The 19,124-nt window shown below is 38.4% G+C and overlaps 2 protein-coding genes across 11 annotated transcripts in view; one reads left to right on the forward strand and one right to left on the reverse strand.

Moving 5' to 3' along the window:
• Window positions 1-15,741, forward strand: Trnt1 (tRNA nucleotidyl transferase 1). Of its 6 annotated transcripts, none has more exons than XR_005873683.1 (10): window positions 1-114; window positions 646-816; window positions 4,159-4,352; window positions 6,144-6,282; window positions 9,059-9,185; window positions 10,981-11,174; window positions 11,799-12,052; window positions 12,160-12,441; window positions 14,384-14,454; window positions 14,865-15,741. XR_005873683.1 is itself a non-coding variant. In XM_040737339.1 (9 exons), the coding sequence occupies exons 2-8, from the start codon at window positions 669-671 to the stop codon at window positions 12,406-12,408; spliced, it is 1,305 nt and encodes a 434-aa protein (XP_040593273.1). In that variant the 5' UTR covers window positions 1-114; window positions 646-668; the 3' UTR covers window positions 12,409-12,441; window positions 14,384-15,741. The 6 variants fall into 6 exon arrangements, 4 of the variants coding, with proteins under 4 accessions (XP_040593273.1, XP_012965855.1, XP_040593274.1 ...); XR_005873684.1 differs by having other exon boundaries at window positions 12,160-12,431; XM_040737339.1 differs by having other exon boundaries at window positions 14,384-15,741.
• The window catches only part of Crbn (cereblon), a 16,954-nt gene continuing 10,774 nt past the window's right edge, over window positions 12,945-19,124 (reverse strand). For all 5 annotated transcript variants that reach the window (XM_005066183.4, XM_005066184.4, XM_040737338.1 and 2 more), the window contains 6 exons: window positions 17,729-17,791; window positions 16,708-16,792; window positions 16,229-16,344; window positions 15,730-15,794; window positions 14,928-15,059; window positions 12,945-14,149 (listed from right to left, as the gene is read on the reverse strand). In XM_005066183.4, the coding sequence (XP_005066240.1) occupies window positions 13,969-14,149; window positions 14,928-15,059; window positions 15,730-15,794; window positions 16,229-16,344; window positions 16,708-16,792; window positions 17,729-17,791 (642 nt within the window). In that variant the 3' untranslated portion in view covers window positions 12,945-13,968. The remainder of the gene's footprint in view (window positions 14,150-14,927; window positions 15,060-15,729; window positions 15,795-16,228; window positions 16,345-16,707; window positions 16,793-17,728; window positions 17,792-19,124) is intronic.

Raw genomic sequence — 19,124 nt, forward strand, 5'->3', positions numbered from 1 at the left:
CTCCCTCAGTACGCACTGACGTCACTTCGCCGCGACCCGGAAGTGCGCGTGTGGCGGCTGCCGGCGGGTAAGCAGGCCCTCGGCGTGGGAAGGCTGCGTTCCTGACGTACCGAGGTGAGCCCGCCGGTACCGCGTGCGCAGGGGGTCTCTTCACCGAGCCGTGGGCGGCGGCCGCGTCCCAGGGCGGCTTCCCGGCGGCTTTTAGAGTTGGGTTGGGCGCGAAAGCAGGCGTGTCTGACACACGTGGCCCGCGCCAGGGTGGCTGCTCCCGCGGGCCGGCACTGAGGTCGCGCAGAGGGAGAGAACTGCCCGGGTATCCCCGCCAGGTTCCACCTTTGGAGACAGTAGCCCTGAGGCCGACGGCGGGCGGGGAAGGAGGGTGACGAGCCCGTGTTAGCAGTGTCCGGGCGACCTGCCGTTCCTGCCAAATCTAGTATTCCATTTTCTGGGACTTTCATCCCCGCCTGCTGCCGACAGAGCAAAGGTGTCAGGAGCACAGAACTTGGTGGCTGCCCTCCGAGAGGTGCAGTGTGCTCTAAAGGGTGGCTTCCAGGTTCTTATCCGGAGAGATGAAGTTTGCGGGGTGAGCCGTCCGACAGCATTCGTTCGCCCTCATTGTGAAGTGTAATTGTGTTTGCCTTGTAGATGTGTTTAGTGACTGTCTCCAGATGCACAGGTGCCTGTATCCTTGGCACAGGCAGGCCCTGAGCTGTAGTTGGAGTAGGTTGTGCCTTCTGAAGCGATACCTATTCACGATGAAGTTGCAGTCTCCAGAATTCCAGTCACTTTTCACAGAAGGATTGAAGAGCCTGACAGGTGAGAGGCTAAGGTTGCCCTCTGTGTTTGGGAGTTGTCCACCACAGAGAAATAAAGGGGTGACATCTTTTAGCCAACGTTGAGATAATTCTTGTGGGGCCAATGAAAGAAAGGCCTACATTGAAAAATCGTAAACCCAGTTGCTACAAGTGGGGAGTTGACTGCAGCGTGAAGCACAGCTTTTCTATGCCTCTAACAAATCTCATTCATTAACCATACATTATGTAATGAGATCCAGCACCTCTAGATGTGTGTTCTCCTGTGTGGAAGAGGAGACACGTGCTTAGAAAGTGAAGTTCCTTTTCTGGCTCCCAAATAACTGAATGAGTTGGATTTTATTTTATTTTATTTGTTTTGGTTTTTCGAGACAAGGTTTCTCTGTGGCTTTGGAGGCTGTCCTGGAACTCACTCTGTAGACCAGGCTGGCCTCGAACTCACAGAGATCCGCCTGCCTCTGCCTCCCAAGTGCTGGAATTAAAGGCGGGCGCCACCAACGCCCGGCCGAGTTGGATTTTAAATTTGCAGTCTGATGTCATCCAGTTTGTAAACAGTGAAGTTACGTTTTCTTCCTTTGTAAATTGCTTTCTGAGAGAATAGAAGGAAATAAAAATGAATTACTCTTTTTCTGCGTGTGCACCTATGAAGCTTGTCTGGGAGGCAGACAGAGAATTGCTCTGGCTACAGTTTTATCAGTATTGGTCTTTAGTTGAGCAAGTGATGTTGAGGCAGCCCACAGTTACGATTTAAAGCCTGTGGGTATGATGGGAATGGCTTCCAGGAACACACTGAGTTGTGTGGGTGTGTAAATCACCCAGGCTGCACTTGAGGTACCTTTTCATTATTGGGGATGAGCAGGGTGCATGTTCTCATGTGTTCACGTCAGACTACTTGTAGAAGTCTGTAGTCCTGGTGTGCCAGGAATGCACTCAAGACATCAGGCTTGGCGGCAAGTACTCTTACCCCCGCAGATATTTGTCTCACAGGCATTGTATTTAACCTTCTGTAACTAATAAGCTCTCATAGGAATATGGTTTATGTGAAATGTAGGATATATGTAACCACATAGCACGTCTCTGTTCAGATTCATACATTTCCAGTGCTCGGTGCTGCTTGAACAGTGCAGACCTAACCTGTTTGTCTTTTCATGTGCTCTTCCAGCCCTTAGCTTTCCCATTCTCTATTGCTCCTCCCTTACAGAATCAGTATTATGGTTTCTTGAATATCTTTTTAAAAAATACTTTAATTCTTTGAGAATGTCTTCCAATTTGAATACAAACACTCTAATACCTTCCTACTCCCTGGACTTTTGTCCTTTTTTTTTTTTTTTATAACCCATCAACTTCATTTTGTGCTGCCCATGTATTCCTAGGTGTAGGGCATAGTCAGCTCAACTTCTCAGGAGTCACCCCCTTAAAGCCTATCTCACTGCTCTCTGTAAGTAATGTCTTTCCTAGTCAATGTTACTGGACAGGAAGTTTGACCACTGGCCAGTGAACTGGATTGAACAAGGTGGAAGGTGTTTGGAGTGAAGTGCTCAATGCAAACGAAGTTGGATGAAGTAAACTTCTCGGAGACTTTGATGTAGTAAAGTGTGAGGCAAAGATAAGAGAGATGAAACAAGTTAGATATGGGAGCCTTTATGTATTGTGCTGTAGAATTTGGACACTGTAATGCAAATCTGTAGGAAGAGGAATTGCCTAGTATAATTTACTCTGTTGATTTAGAGTAATTCAGCTATGGAGGCTGGATTTTAAGGGGCCCGAGGCTTGGCACTAGAGCAAGCAGAGTTTAGAGGCCTGATTTAGGTGCTAGAGGACGTAGATCCCAATTTGGACAATTTTTCAATTGTTTGGCACATGGACCTATCCATTAGTTTTATGAAAGTTGTGAACATGATTTTTACATTTTAAAGATTCTTAATAGGGGTTTTTGGTTGGAAGACTTGATTGGAAATTAAGGAAGCCTGAACCATTTTTGGAGAGGGCTCATGGAAGTGGTATCTTGTTCAAGAGCCCACATTTGTTTAAGGCAAGATTGTTTAGTCAGGCCATTTTAGACAATCTACAAAGTGAGGCTGATCAGCTTGAGTGAGTGGGTGGAAGAAGAGTATGGGAGAGAAACAAGTTGAGGATTGCAAAGCAAGTTGAGTTGTGATTAGGGGCCAGGTTTAGCTGAATGCATGAATCCCAAGGACATGCTAAGCTACTCCTTGCAGTAAAGGAAGAATACTACCCATAGAGCCCTGTGGCCTTGGAACAGAGGGTTTTGGAACTGACTTTACAATGTTGGGGTCTGGATTAGTTTGTTTTGGAGAGAGTTTGAGAAGTGGGATCTGAAGAGGATTGTGTGTTCATTATGCTTTGGTTAGCAACGTAAAAACCACAGCTTTCATTTTAAGGGGGCCATTTGAGTGTCCGGAGCCCTGAAGACAGATTTAGGTTACCTCAAATTCCATGTTTCAACATGAAAGTAGTTTCATTGGTTTATAGAACAGAGAAAGTCATAAATCAGCACAAGTTTAAAATAAATTGGTATGGTACATCAGAGAGGTAAGTACAGTAAAATGAGCTGTTCTATAGGACTAAATTGCTATCTGCTGGCATTCTTCCTTTTGGATTGCTAAAAGCTAGTTGCTTGCAAGGTTATCTTAATTTGTAGCTAGAGAACACAGACTAAAACTGACTGGAAAGTGGGGACAATCATTCATGAATTGTGTGCAAACATGCCTTGCATAGTTTTATAGTTGGTATAGCACAAATTCAAGCTGTTTCCAAACAATATATGCAGTTTTGGTTTTTAAAAGTTCTTGGCTATAAGATTTATCATCGGTTCATACTGTCTCTACATTTGTCCCAAAGAAATAGAAATAGAACAAATCCCATTCTAAAGCACACAAATAAACCACAGAGAAGCAAGGAGAATTTTGTATTGCTTGCTTTCCTGTTGAAATTCATGCTTACAATGATGATCTTAAGGCATCTTGGAATTCTGAACTATCTGCTGGATCAGGAAGAATTTCTCAGAGTTATATTTCTACAGTTTTTAGGGGCAGTCTACTGTAGGAGAACCATTTTAGACCTTTTTTTTTTTTTGAGACAGGGTTTCTCTGTGTAGCCCTGGCTGTCATGGAACTTGATCTGTAGACCAGGCTGGCTCAAACACAGACATCTCCCTGTGTGCTGGAATTAAAGGCACACACACCACTGTGTAGCTATTGTTTCCATTCTCATACAATACTGCTCAGTTCATTGATGTCTGCTTTCTGTAAGAGACGACAAGACCTTATATGAGTTTTAATCTTTAATCACGTGTGCTAAACAACAACAAAACCTTCTTTCTTAGAATTGTTTGCCAAAGAGAATCATGAATTAAGAATAGCAGGAGGAGCAGTAAGGGATTTACTAAATGGGGTGAAGCCTCAAGATGTGGATTTTGCCACTACTGCCACCCCTACTCAGATGAAGGAGATGTTCCAGTCAGCTGGTGTTCGCATGATAAACAACAAAGGAGAGAAGCATGGGACGATCACTGCCAGGGTGAGTGAAAGCTCTGCAGATTGGTTTCAGACAGTATGAAATTTTTAAAATGTCTAAGTAGAAATGTCAGTGTCTCCTATCCTCTGAAATCTCACACACTTCTCCATTGGAACTACTTATTATATCAGTTTGCTAATTACCTTACTTTTACAATTTCTGAGGTAAAACCAAGTAAGTCCTCTGTTGTACATTTTGTTTTACATTTGCAGGTTTAAAGGTGATCTTCATTTCTGTGAATCAGCTACCTTGCCCCCCTCTCTACAGCAAGCCCATATAACTCCTCTTTCCCCGTCATTCCAGGGTATTATTAATACCATAGTTCTTGGTAAATTCAGGATCAGGGTTTATGACTATGTTATTTATAACTGTGTTCTGAGTATATTTTACCAGATAGGCAGGTCTTTCTGGACATATTCCACAAGGGTAGTAGTCATGGGGGAGACCAGCTCTATCTGTGACACTTTGACTCTCATTATATTTGGATGTGTCCCCAGATAGCTATGAATGCAGTCCATCCCACTTGCAGATGACAGTGTCATGTTATGATGGCAAAAGGTTGTGTACCTATCCTTCCATCTTCAGCAATGGCAACCTTCGGTTGGTAGTCTATGACAGTGTGAGCTAGTGCTCCTGGTGCTGTTAAGAGTTTTCATTAGAGATCAGAAGTCTGCAGAGTTGTGTGCCAGACATAAGCTCAGTTGTATATTTTGAAAATCAAATGGGGAAAAGGACAAGTCTTGTTGATTTCCACTCAATCCTGGTTTCATGTGCCTCATTTCTACTATCAACAGTTTCTGGTGCCCCAAATTTTGATTATTTTTGGTCCACCCTGGTTTTGTATAGCAAGGGAAAGTATAATGTTTCTGATAATAATTTTACAGTTTTCCTACTTCAAGCCTGTTTCTTTTCCTTGAATCTATAATTGTATCTCAAGAGCCTTAGTTTGTAATGGGACTCTAGGTACAGCTTTGTATCTGGAAAAGTATGTGAAACTGAGGAATGCTAGAATAAACTTCCTAATGCAGAGGTGCTAAACTCCTGTTTGATTGAAAATCTCTGTGCTTGACTATTGCTAATACACCATTTGTTGCTGCACCATTGATCATGATCCAATGAGCCTGCATTTGAAATGGGCTTCTTCCCATGTCTCATGTCCCCATCCTTTACATCATGTGACCAGCCTTTGTAGCTGGAGGGTCTCTTTCCAGGATACAGTACTTCTTTCAGCAGCTGCTGCTCAGTGGTGTATGTTCCAGAAACTGGTCTTTGCCTCTCTGCAGACTGGAGCTGTTTTTTTTAAAATAACATTTCAGAGAGTAGCTTGCTCTGAAATGGAATAACTGGAATCCGATGCATTGAGTGCTCTTTCTTACCATCCCACTTCTCACAGCTGGATGTTTGTCTCTGAAATTGGTCTTAATTACAGTGGGTATTTTTAAGAAACTGTTCATTGGACTTTTTAAAATTTTATGTTTCTATAGAAAGTTAAATGTGTAAACTAATGGACTTTAAAAGACAAAGTAGTTGGCAGGTATCCCAGTACCCTGCCTTATGAAGACAATTTTTAAAAATACTTGGTGATACTGAAAACTAATTAAAAAGAAAGCAAAAAGTTTTGTGGGGATGAGTAGGTAAAGATGCCTGCTGCCTAACCTAACATCTTGAATTTAGTTCCTAAATCCCCCAGAGTAGAAGGACACAACAGACTTGGGTAAGTTGTCCTTGGCTGTGGCATATACACACACTCATACATGCTAAAATTTAAAACAACAAATTTGTGTTTAATTGCAGCTTCATGAAGAAAATTTTGAAGTTACAACACTCCGCATTGACGTCACCACTGATGGGAGACATGCTGAGGTAGAATTCACAACTGACTGGCAGAAGGATGCTGAACGAAGAGACCTCACCATAAACTCTATGTTCTTAGGTAATCTCTTGAGAAAACAAGACAGCTTTGAATTCAGTCTGTCAGTGTTTCCTTTCCTTGGTAAACTTGTGTTATGGAAACATTGGCCAACTTTAAAGTTGCACTAACTTAGGAGAGCCAGTATATCCTGCTGGCTGGAGCCAATATCTCTGGGCTCAGATTCTGTGTTACTTGCTAGTTGGAAACTTGCATGTTTCTGCCAGTTTCCTTTGTTCTACTATAGTGAAGATTAAGGGAGTCAATAATTGTCACTGCTTAACAGTCGTGCCTGACACATGTGCACATTCAGTCTGTTAACTCACTGTACCTAAACAGTGCAAGAAAAATGTGTAACAAATATCCCATATTGTATCACTCACTCTCTGCACTGTGTTTTATACATGTGTCCACTCAATGTTGTATAGACTAGCAGATAACTATCAAATCTTTGTTACTGACTCTACATACAACCTCAAAATCTTTGTTAGCATCCAGTCGTAGGTAGCAACAATAGAGTTGCCATAGATAATGAAACACCTGTCAGCTTTATCTTCTGTGATATTAAAAGTGAGGAGAAACAGTCAGGATGGAGTTCATCTGCTCCAGCAATTTTGTCGTTTAAATTCTGCACAGTCTCTTTGTGTTTGATTATTGCTTCAGAGCTGAGAAGTAAGTTTAGGCAAGAAGGATATATAAAACTGCAGAATGCTAAGTGCTGTAGTTCAGGTTAGTGAGTGATGGTGGGGGCTTCCACCTAGGCATTTATGACAGTAAGGAGCTCAGATAATGCTACACGCACACACTAGAAGTGTTTGTTTCTCTTTACTTCATTCAAACAAACTACTTCATCTAGTTTAGCAGTCTTGTCCAACAGGAATATTTTCAGTATAATTCACTGAAACAGAAAAATCAAGTCTTTAAAAGTGGTATTTTACATAAAACAAAGCTATTCTTGCTGTTTTGCCAAGTTTGCTGAGCTTTATCATGTGTCCAGCATAGCTATAGGCCCATTATCAATTTAATCTGCTCAACAACTCTATGAAGCCATTTAACTCATGTTAAGATGCCTAATGTGTAGCGTGTAAATTGAACAATTAGGATTCCAACTGAAACAGCCTGGCTCCAGAGGCCATGCATGCTCTTTGTAGCTTTAGGATTTTGTTTTTTTATTTTTTATATAGTAATCAGAGCAGAACAATGATAACTGCTTGCATTAGCTTAGTTATCTCTTTCGGCTTCTTTCAAATCTCACTGATTCAGGCATTAATAGTATGGATTAATAGCTGGTTACTTTGCTTCCAAAGACGCCCCCTTTGTTTTTGCAATAGCAGAGCTGAAAATGAGGTGCTTGTACATGGTAGCTGGGAAAAGAGTCAGCATCCTGCCAATCTTGTATTCGAACAGGATCTTATGAAAATACACTCTGTAGTCTCATTTTGCTTGCCTAACATTTTCTCTCATTTTTTTTTTTTTGTGTTTTTGATTTGCTTGTTTTCCTATGGAGCTTCTTGAAATTGTCATATAAATCAAGATTCTTCTAGTACATGAATTGGTTTATGATGTATTGACCCAGAACAGCCTGGAAGTACTGAAAAGATTTAAGTTTTAGCTTGCCAGTGGTTCTCTTAGAATAATCAAGCAGTATTTAATGTGAAACAGCTAAATTGACAGACACTCATTTTCCAAATGAGGTAGCACTTTCTCTTGTTCCTGATGGCACAGAGTAGAATATTTCACAGGGCCACTGGCCAACATGCTTAGTTAAGTGAATGAATGCTTTCATTTTCTTTTGAGTTCTTGCGGTAAGTTATCTATGTCGTTTTGAGATTTCCCTTGGAAGGGGAATCAAGACGAGTGGTTCACTCTAATACTGTTTCTAAGCTAGTAAGAGTAGTTTGACTAAACTCTTTCCCAACTTTTTAGTGACAGAGGCATCAGTGGGTCTTGTTACATATGTGTGTATGTGTGTGATTGCATCATTACCTCACAGAGTCTAGTGTCGAGCCATAGTGCCTACTTTGTCAAAGCCTATTGTTATCAGACAGATATTACCCAGTGTGAAAGAAATCTGACAAGTCTTTCAAAAACTTGTGACCAAGGTTGAAATGTTTTAAGATTTCTGGATTTTATTTATATGGTTTATGCTTTTGAAGTTTGGGTATGTGTTCAGGCCATCTTAGAAACCCTTCTCTTACTTTCCTAAATGTTAATAGGTATTTTACCATCTTGTGTCTGTTTATTTCAAAACAGCTTTTGCATATTAGGGAAATGAGTCATTAAGTCTCTTTTGGTACAGACATTTTTCCCAAATTATTTAAGCTTGTAATTTTCTGCAAGATGCTTTCTTTTCTTGCTAATAAGCATATTTATATTTTCATATTGTTTTAGTCTACTATGTCTGTTACTGGGCTTTTGTTTAAGATTTGTTGTCTTATATCTGAGTGTATGCAAATATGTGTATACATATGTATGCATGCACACAGAGGCTGGAAAAGGGTACTGAGTATTCTCTATTACTCTCCACCAATTATTATTTATTCCTTTGAGGCAGGGTAGCCTCATTTTAGGAATATGTTTAGAAGATTATCTGTTGCTGTTGATGTTCTGTATTAATAAGAAAATCCGTTTGTCTGGTATCTTCCCCTCCTTCCCACTTTATACAAGTATTATAAATTGGTTTTGTTCATTTTTAGTTCTTATCCTTACTGAATTTTTACTGTGTGTGGTAGTTAACAGATGATACTTTTTCCTTCATACTAACCATTGCTAATGATTTTTCTTCTTTTCTAATGAATAGGCTTTGATGGTACCTTGTTTGATTATTTTAATGGTTATGCAGATTTAAAAAATAAGAAAGTTCGATTTGTTGGACATGCTAAACAGAGAATTCAAGAAGATTATCTTCGGATTTTAAGGTATTTCAGGTAAGAATTTATAAATTTTAGCAATAGAAAATTTGTTTTTTTTCCCTTAAGCACTGTCCTGTTTTGTGTGGTGCACATCAGCAGGAATATAAAATGGAAGCACCCAAGTACCTGTCTTCAGGGATGAGGTAGCACCCGTTGGCTTTGACTTTGAAAATATGGGTAATTAAACCATTCTTTGTGCTGTGTTCTATATAAAAGCTTTAAATAATTAATGTATTTCCTTCATTGATCCTGTGGTTTGAGTCCTTCCCATGCACTGTGCTAGGTGCTCTGATCATAGTGAAGGATGATTTAAAGTGTCTGCCTTCATAGAACTTAAAGAATCTGAGATGCTCTGGAACATATCTGATCTGATGCCTCACCACAAAATGACACACTGACAAAAAGAAAATACTGTTAAATGAGTGGTAAAACAAGTCAGTATAAATGTACATACTTCAAAGGGAGGTGTGAAGTGCATGAGCAGATTTGAGGCTAAGAGTGGTTTTGATTTTTGTGATGCATTCTAATTTAATGCACCTATCTGTCTTCAGACATGTACTATGTTTATGATAAAACTTGGTTATCTGTTACTCTATTCTGCAGCAGGGATGAGAATGTCAGCTCTTGTGTATGCCTGTAACTCAGTGCCCACTGACGAATCAGCTGATCCTCAGCTTTAGTTCACCCTTTGACTATACGTGAGATTATGCATTTCTAGTCTTGAGGCAGGGCTTCTCTGTGGCTTTAGAGCTGTCCTGGAACTCGCTCTTGTAGACCAGGCTGGCCTCGAACTCAGGGAAATCCGCCTGCATCTGCCTCCCGAGTACTGGGATTAAAGGCATGCGCCACCACCACCCGGCGCATTTCTATAGTCTTTTGTGTCTAGTCGTCTCTAGCTTTGTCTATTGTTATAAGTGACAGATATTGCATCAAGAGTGGTGGCATATGCCAATAATCCTAACCCTGAGGGAGCCTAAGGCAGGAAGGTCTTGAGTTCAAGGCCACCCTTGGCAGACCACTGTACAACATTCTCAATGTGCTACATATTCTGACAGTTGATCAACAGTTTCTTTTCAAAAGTTAGCCACAGTGAACACAGTAGAGCCGGGGTCACCTCCTGATACTAAACTGACCTCCTCTTCTAGTCTTCAGGAGTCTCCCCATTCCCACAGTGCCTGTACCAGTGTATCTCTGCTTGACTTCTTCAGCTCTAGCTACCTTTGGTAACAGCCATTCTTACTAGAGTGATCCATGTGCATTTCTTTGGTGACTACTGATACTAGACATGGCCCATATACTTCTTGAGCATTTATACATTTTGCAGTTATTTTTTGAATTCTTTCTATAATCTAATGACTCATCTGATGTTTACATTCTGTAGGTTGTATCCTGATAGTTTACCAGTGATTAAAAAAAAAATCCAAATTCTAACCTAAAAAACAAAACGAAACAAAAAAACCTTACTTGGCTGGTGTACATTTGGTAACATTCATTGTTCACTAGTTGGGACCACTCAGAATACTGTGTATCAGAGCATGAATATTTTGTCAATAAATCCCTAAATGAGTATATGCAAATAGTCTGTTAAAAACAGACCAAACAGCAAGACTTTTAAATAGTAATTTTGTTGATCCATTACCTAGATATATACCAGAAAACCCTAGTAAAAATGGAAAAAATACTTTATGTGGTGAGACATACCTATATATAAGTAACAAAACTCTGAGGCTTACCTTGTAGGGTTTTTTTCTTTTTAATGATGATTTTTTGAAAATCTTGAAAAAAAAGTCACATGTCAAATGTCTTACAGGTTTTATGGCAGAATTGTCGACAAACCTGGTGACCATGACCATGAGACACTAGAAGCAATTGCAGAAAATGCCAAAGGCTTGGCTGGAATATCAGGAGAGAGGATTTGGGTGGAACTGAAGAAAATTCTTATTGGTGACCATGTAAACCATTTGATTCACCTGATTTATGACCTTGATGTGGCTCCTCACATAGGTGAGGATAAGTTATACAGTTAATCTGTAATTTCTAGCAACAAAATACCTAGTTTAAAGTACATGAGGTAAAATGTTTTGTGTCACATGGCTAAGGAATTTTAAGTGGGGAAATGAAATTCTAAAGAGAAACTTTGGAATTAAGGATTAGGACAGTTTATAGGTAAAGAATAGTTCATAGTGAACACTTGGATTTGATGAAGCTATGCCCCTTACTGGCTTTGCAAGTTGGCTTGGTTCATCATCAAAAAGGGTTGAAAATAACAGCAGTTAGACTTAGTTAGCACTTCTACAAGAATGGTTAATACAGTAATTATAGCTAATATATTCCAAACAGGAACACAAAATTGCAGAGTAGGGAATGGATGCAGATAGGAACGTGACTGAGAAGGCATCTACTGTGCACTTGACATGACCACAGCTCCTGAGCCTCCTGCTACATCTTGTTCCAGGAAACAAAACATGATAGGGTTTCCTGGGAGTTAAGGGAGTTAAGAGAGTGGCAGATGGGCCAAAAATAAGCAGTGGAGAAGGAACACTATACATTATTTAAAAAGTGCACAGTATGAGACAAACATGAGTTTTATAACTAAAAACTTTTTTTTTTTTTTTTTTGGCCATATAGGTTTACCTGCTAATGCAAATTTAGAAGAATTTAACAAAGTCAGTAAAAATGTTCAAGGCTTTTCACCAAAACCAATGACTCTTTTAGCCTCTTTATTCAAAGTACAAGATGATGTCACAAAACTGGATTTGAGATTGAAAATTTCAAAAGAAGAGAAAAACTTGGGTTTATTTATAGTTAAAAACAGGAAAGATTTGATTAAAGCAACAGATAGTTCAGAACCATTGAGACTATATCAAGACTTCGTTATAGATGTAAGTATGTATTGGGTTTGGTTAGAAAAGTAGTTCTTCATTCACTAACTGCATAAGTAATTTTTTCAGACTGTAGACTTTATGTAAGTATTTACTGTGTCACTTAGTCAAGGGAACCAGATGCAATTGCCCGTGTGTGTGAGCTGCTGAAGTACCAAGGAGAACATGGTCTGCTCAAGGAGATGCAGCAGTGGTCTGTCCCACGGTTCCCTGTGAGTGGACATGACATCAGGAAAGTGGGCATTTCTTCTGGGAAGGAAATTGGGGCCCTGTTACAGCAGTTGCGTGAACAGTGGAAGAAAAGTGGTTACCAAATGGAAAAAGATGAACTTCTAAGTTACATAAAGAAGACGTAAAATGAACTTTCTACAAAACAGTGGTGAGTCTTGGTAAGACTGGGTTTTCTTTCCTTTTGAAACAGCAAGAGTAAAAAGTATAGAAAAACTAATAAGCAAGTCTACATCCTCTTAATGGTTTAACTCTGAATTTTCCAAGTGCTAGTAAGAAAAGTGTAGCTGTTATTTCTTTACACTTGGTGGATGGGTAATTGTTGGAGAACACTTGTGTATGCTAAAATAACTACTTAGTTTTATGTGGTTTTAGCTGTTTGCTGAATCTTAAAATTAAAATTAGTCCATAATGCCATTCATTTTACACCGGACTTTCTGATTTCCTTATGTATCCAAAGCTTAGAATGTTATGGTAATAATTGAAGGTTGGCGTTGAGACTACTGGCTTTGTATCAGTGTCACAGATAGTGAATACAAGTATTTACTAATTAGATATGGCTTAGAATTTGACATTTTATAACTGACTTCCTGCGTAGACACTTGGTGTCCATGTACTATATAAGCAAACAGTAGCTTTTGGAGTTTAACAAAATCACTTGTGATGAAGCCCAAATAAGAGGAAGTTTAATAGGATTATGTTACAAAAAGGTGAGCCTCAAAAACTACTTTACATAGGTTAGTAAATACCTGAATTTTACACCATGGAGTTCCTGCTGTTGTTACTCCACTGTATACATATGCAGGAATTATACAGATGCAATGATACCAAAGCTGCTATGCTGTGTAACCCTTCCTTTAAACAGTACTATCTGCAAGTAATGATAAAACAGTAGGTGCATCATGCAGAACTGCCTCACTTTAGCTTGAGTGGAATTTAAAAAATGACATTGAGGAGTTACATTTTATTACTGTATTCACTATGAATTTTACTTGATTACTTTGACTTTTAAATAATTAAATTGTGTAGGTTTGGACATAGGTATTAGTTTTGGTCAGTTTTAGTTAAAGATGCCCTTTGGTTGCTTTTTTATTTCCTAAAGGGTATAATACCAGAAATATATTTATATTTAATTTAAATTCAAAATGCACATATTCTACTATTTAAAGGGGTCTTACACATGACAGGGTTATCAAATAAATAGTGCAAATACACAAAATGCTATTTTTTTCTGTTCAAACTGCTTATTTACTCTTTAATATTTTCAAAATTTACAAATAAGTATCTCAGACAAGCTAAAGAAAATTAAAAGGACTTTGTTCCTTTCAAAATAATATACACTGCCTTGCCTCTGTCTTGTGCTTGCCAACCTAGCTTCTGGAACATTTATCATTTAGAGCAGTGGTGCCCTTATCCTGTTCCACAGCCATTCTCATCATTTCAAAGGTTTTCCTAGCTTCTCAATGACACATATTCAACAGAATAATTAATGGCACCAGGCTACTAAGGCAGAGACTTCTGACTCCAACTGTATGCTTTAGGCTGCTTTTTCATCCTCTGAACAAGTATGCTCTTGAACTTGGTAGTCAAATGCTGTAACCACTGTACACATACATCAGGGGCAGAGGTGTCTGGGGCAGATCTGACTTGAGAAAACAATTCGTTAGGAAATTATCCCTACAATGCACTTACAAACAAAGTATTACTTTGTCTGGACTTATTTCATCTTCAGTTTCTGGAATTGTGGGTAACAGAGCAGAGCGAGTTAAGCCCCAAAACTTTTGAGGTGACATCTCTTTTTTGGTGGCTGTAAATTTCCATCCAATATGGCTTGCACAAATCTTACACTGGGCAATGGTCCATGCATACCTGTAAAAATGAAAGAAAACGACAAGCTAAGGAAATCAATTTTACCTTTTAGGCTTGCCGTGCAATTTCTCTGAAACTTCATAAATATGTATAACTACTGTGTCATAATTTGATACTGTATTGATACTATAATTTGATAATTTTATTACTACATGCGTCTTTATATTGCTGTTTGCCAAAGACTACATTGCTCCAGCCTTAACTTCACTGTTTTCTATTGCATTATTGTTACAGATGAGGTAGAGGAAGGAGAGCATGGACTCCTCCAAAATAAACTTCTGTTCTCAAGTTACCATTTTCCTCAGGTGGAGTAGTCTGCTTTTAGTGTTTACAGAAACATATTTTATTAGCTTCACAGTAGTCAAGAATGTTAAATAAGAGGACTCTTTTTCAGCTGCAAGTAAAATCCCTACTCCCTAATTCCTTTACCACTTTAAAAGTAAAAGGGTGGCCAGAATAAAGCAGGCTAGATATAACAGGACTTACTGTTTTTCCCATCTCATTATATCCCTGCTTAAGGCCTCTGATCTACATATCAATGGATCAAGCAATAGTTCTAATTACACTGGATCATAAAGTTTTACAATAAACTGCATTTCAGTTTTTTGCCCTAAGAAATGCAGTGACTTACCCCCTTCCTATTCATTTCTACCTATTGATGAAATGAAGGTTAGTTAAAACTATTCCTGTTCTGTTTCTCTTGTATGATTTCTAGAAGCTTCACTGAAGACTAAGCGAAGGAAGAGTCAACAAAAAACAGTGAACACAAACATATTACCCAGGAAACCAGCTGTGTACTGTAGAAGGCCGGCCTATCAGATTCAGGTTGGAAGCTTTATACACAGTCAGTGCCTCATGTACATATCCATGAGGATTCACATACGCTGCCATTGGACCACATAAAGATAAACTGCAACAAAGAAGCAATATGGAGAATAAGATAAAAACAGTAATCCCAATCTTTTCCTTCTTTGGTGTATATGTTTTTAATGTTTGAATTTTGTCTCAAATATAAATACAGTATACAGGAGGCTGGCAGATAATATTTGGTTTTTTTTGAGACAGAGTTTCTCTGTAGCTTTGGAGCCTGTCCTGGAACTTGCTCTGTAGGCCTCGAACTCACAGAGATCCACCTGCCTTTGCTTCCCAAGTGCTGGGATTAAAGGCGTGCACTTCTACCACCCAAAGACATTCTATTTTTACATGAAAATTTTCTTTGATAATTCAAAGGGAAACACACTATTTTTGAAAAGGTCCTGTTTCTTAATCTTTGGATAGTTGGCTGCTTTGCAGACAGTTTCCTTACTTTCTTGATTTATAATCCTACTGAATTTATCAAAATGTTAAACTACTGTGCATTAATTAGCATATATGCAGAGACATACCCTAGTTTGGTCCTGTGTGGCATAACTAGTTAAAAGATAATGCTTGACACACTCATGTCAGAAGATAAACAGCCTTACCCCAAACTGAACCAATTTTCTTTGTTGAGTATAATTTTTAGACACTGGAGGAGAAAGTTTGAAAGGGAAATTGGAAATGTATTGAGAGGTATACTAAAAATACAATAAAAATCTTACCTAAATATTTCATTCTTGGTTGTTATTTCTGTTTCTTGACATTGTTTACAGCACAGGGAAGTACACTAAAATGTTTAAGTGAAAAAATAGGCTTGTTACCCAAATCATGAATAAACTTCTCTAGGGTGAAGCCTAGGATTAATATTTAAGGACTGTAAAATAATTTCAAATTTTCAGGCTGAATATATATTATTCTAAGGTGTACTGACTATGTGTGTACACACACACACATACACAGACAAGACTATGCATATATACACACATATACATATAAGACTTTACTGTCCAAACATTCCTAATCCTCAAAATTTGGAACAGTTTAAAATTACAGAGCATTTAAGACTCAAGAGAAGCTTTATAACACAAACCAGAACAGGTAAACAAATGCTTCTCCAGAATATGACTATATTACTACACAATAGAGGTAACTCCTGATCTCAACAGTGTATTGTGTAACCTGACTGACAATCTACTCAACAGACATGTGGTCTTTACTCACCTTATTCATGATGTCTAATTCACAGCGAAGTCGTTGAATAGCACTGCCAATTTTAAGGAGCTGAATTCTCAACACATCATCAATAGGAAGACAAGCAGCTACTCTGTAAGAAAAGTCTTAAAAGACAGGATGTGTTTTTAGGCTTTAAACTTAGGAATCATTCATATATACTTTTTACTCCAGTTACCTTTCTTATGTCAAGCATATACTTGAATGAAACTGACTTACAAATATAGAGATGACATAAAGCTAAGTTCTGGAGCAGATTTCACTTGTAAAGGCTTTATAAAGAACAGGAAGTGTCTACTTTAACAAAATATGAAGATTCTGTTGCTTAAAATACTAACTTCTTGGGAAAAAATTTCCAAAGCAAAGAGATACAAATGCCTTTTCAAAATTCAAAGTTTAGTTTAAACCAATTAATATTAAAGGCTTTTTCTCCCCCAGTAACATGCCACAGTGTGCAGTACTTGCCATACCTATCGGATTTGCAGGAAGAGAATCATCTTTGAGATTTTCATCCCATTCACGTAACTGTTTCTTTATTCTATCCATTAATGTTTCCTGGTTTAAAATAAAAGTAGCCATAATAAGGTTCAGCCCCTTTAAAAATCATGCATTGGAACTAAATCTGAGACCAGGTGTAATGTCTATTCTTTAAAGGCAGAACTGGTTGACTCTTAACTCCTGTGACTAGCAAGTAGGCAAACTTCCCAGGTGTCTCACCCTTACCTTAGGCTGTCTATCCCAAAGAGTATGTGATTCAAAAAGCCTCTATGCTCTTCTAGGCTGCTGCTTGAACTGGCCTCTTCTGACTTTTCAAGCCCTTTTCTGGCTCAGTGTAAATGATGATTTGCCACTGCATTTGCTGTCTACACACTTCACATAGCAACTGGTTTCTACAGAAAAGTGCTGGCCTTTTGCAGGCATTAACACATTTTCCCAGAGTGCATCTGTACCTTTGTAAGGCTCAAGAGCCGCTGAAGGGCAGAGGTCAACTGTGTTTTCCTTCAGTGATACATACATCATACATGGTCAGATTACTTGTTTTATCTTTCCAGTTCTCTAGATTTCTTGGCAGGGATTCACTAAGAAATATAACTAGCATTTATATGTTTAATGTTTACTATGTGCATAGCTACTATTATACCCATCTCTCTCAAATCACACAGTAACTCATAGAAATTGGGCTTTGAAGGCAGTTATTGTATTCCAAGTCAAGATTCTTCAAGTTATCTAGTATTCTTTCTTAGGGATTTTGTTAGCAGTGACTGTATACTTCTGACACCAGAAGTCTGTGTAGAGGCATCAGTTAACATGCTAGTGATGTAGAGATACATATGAATATACTTGCTTGGAAAATAACTTTGTGATGTAAGAATTCCTAGTTACAGTGTGACTTTCACATGACCCTTCATAATTTCAGTTGTCAAAAATGTGCCATCTTATTTTGCTAAGATAACAGGACTATGAAAGACAAATTTCTGGCAAGTTACTTACTGCATCATATAATGAATATAGCCATCGAGGCCATGAAGTCAGATTTGCACAGTGAAACTTTCTCTGAAACAAAAAATGTCTCTTAAGAAAATTCAAGGAAAAATTTGAATACCATAAATAGTAACATTTAAAAATGATTAGTTCTACAAAAACATTTTCTAATTTAAAAAAGACAATTACCAATAAATTATCTGAAATGGTATAGAGAGACGGCAAACACTTTCAACACCTTAATGATAAGTGCATTCTGAGAAATGCCGGTCACAAATGGCACTCAACAGAGATCAGGGTGGTCTAACTACTCACCTAAACCACATAGTACAGCTTATTGCTTCTAGACTACAAGCTCACATGGCATATTGCTGTACTGAGTATTGTAGGCAACTAAAACACAATGGCAAGTTCCTGTGCATTACAAGCTAAGCTTTAACAAGTACAAAAGAATAAAAAAGTATTATGCCAATATGGGGCACTTAACACAGATGGATTATGTAGAACTGTTCACTGTTCTGGGTGGGTCAGTGGTAGGAAATGGATAGGAATGCCTAGGCTAGTAATGTCTGAATATTGCTATAGACTATATAAAGTATTTTCTTCAGTAATCTTGTCAAAGAAAAATTCTTGAATTAGAGGTGTATTTCAAGGGGAAATGATAATTTGCCAATATTAGGAATTACCACACGTTAGAGACAGACTTTCTGAAGTACCTATAGGCTACACCTCAAACTAGTAGATACTTGAAAAAAAAAAAAATGTAGCCTGGCATAAACTTCCTATTTCAGGCTACCTAAAAACAGTCTGGAATGGTTTCCTATTCATGCTTAGCTCAGGAATCCAGCTTAATAGATTGGAGCAAAAGACTTAAGTCCTCTCCAGTAAGTTATCCTTTATGTCTAAGACCATATCCCTTATGTCTAGGGTTACTGTCATGATTCAATTACAGATTTTAAAAGACGTGTTACAAATAAGAGCAGATGACTGACCACGAATCACCATGGAAACCATTAACATTATAGCAAGAACTTTATCTTTTATTCGAACACTGCATGGCTACTAGAAGTATCTCCATTTTAAAGGTAGGTGAAGCCAGGCATAGGAGGTCATGAATTTGGTAGTGGGAAGTAGCTAGGATGTATACAGAGTCAGTCTTCTCCTAACCACCTGTTCAATGTGCTGATTGTTTTTTATGGAGTTGGGATATTATAAATGGCTAACACAACAAAGTAAATCACAGCCCACAAGGTTTATACTTTGGGGAAGAAATCTTCCTAAAATTAGATATTCTTTAAATTACAAAATTACAAGAATCTAAGAAAAAGTTTCAGGTTAGGTTGCTGACACACATCTGGCTAAGAAGTAAAACATATTTTTCACATTAAGATGATCATTTCTGGAA

This window comes from Mesocricetus auratus, unplaced genomic scaffold (assembly GCF_017639785.1).
Source record: "Mesocricetus auratus isolate SY011 unplaced genomic scaffold, BCM_Maur_2.0 Super-Scaffold_100676, whole genome shotgun sequence".
NCBI lineage: Eukaryota > Metazoa > Chordata > Mammalia > Rodentia > Cricetidae > Mesocricetus > Mesocricetus auratus.

Bases quoted from the DNA above. Each gene is read 5' to 3' on its own strand.
- Trnt1 (XM_040737339.1), top strand. From the start codon at position 669: ATGCACAGGTGCCTGTATCCTTGGCACAGGCAGGCCCTGAGCTGTAGT. The intron at 11,175-11,798 runs GTGAGGATAAGT...TTGGCCATATAG, and splicing joins TGATGTGGCTCCTCACATAG to GTTTACCTGCTAATGCAAAT. The intron at 12,053-12,159 runs GTAAGTATGTAT...TGTGTCACTTAG, and splicing joins ATCAAGACTTCGTTATAGAT to TCAAGGGAACCAGATGCAAT.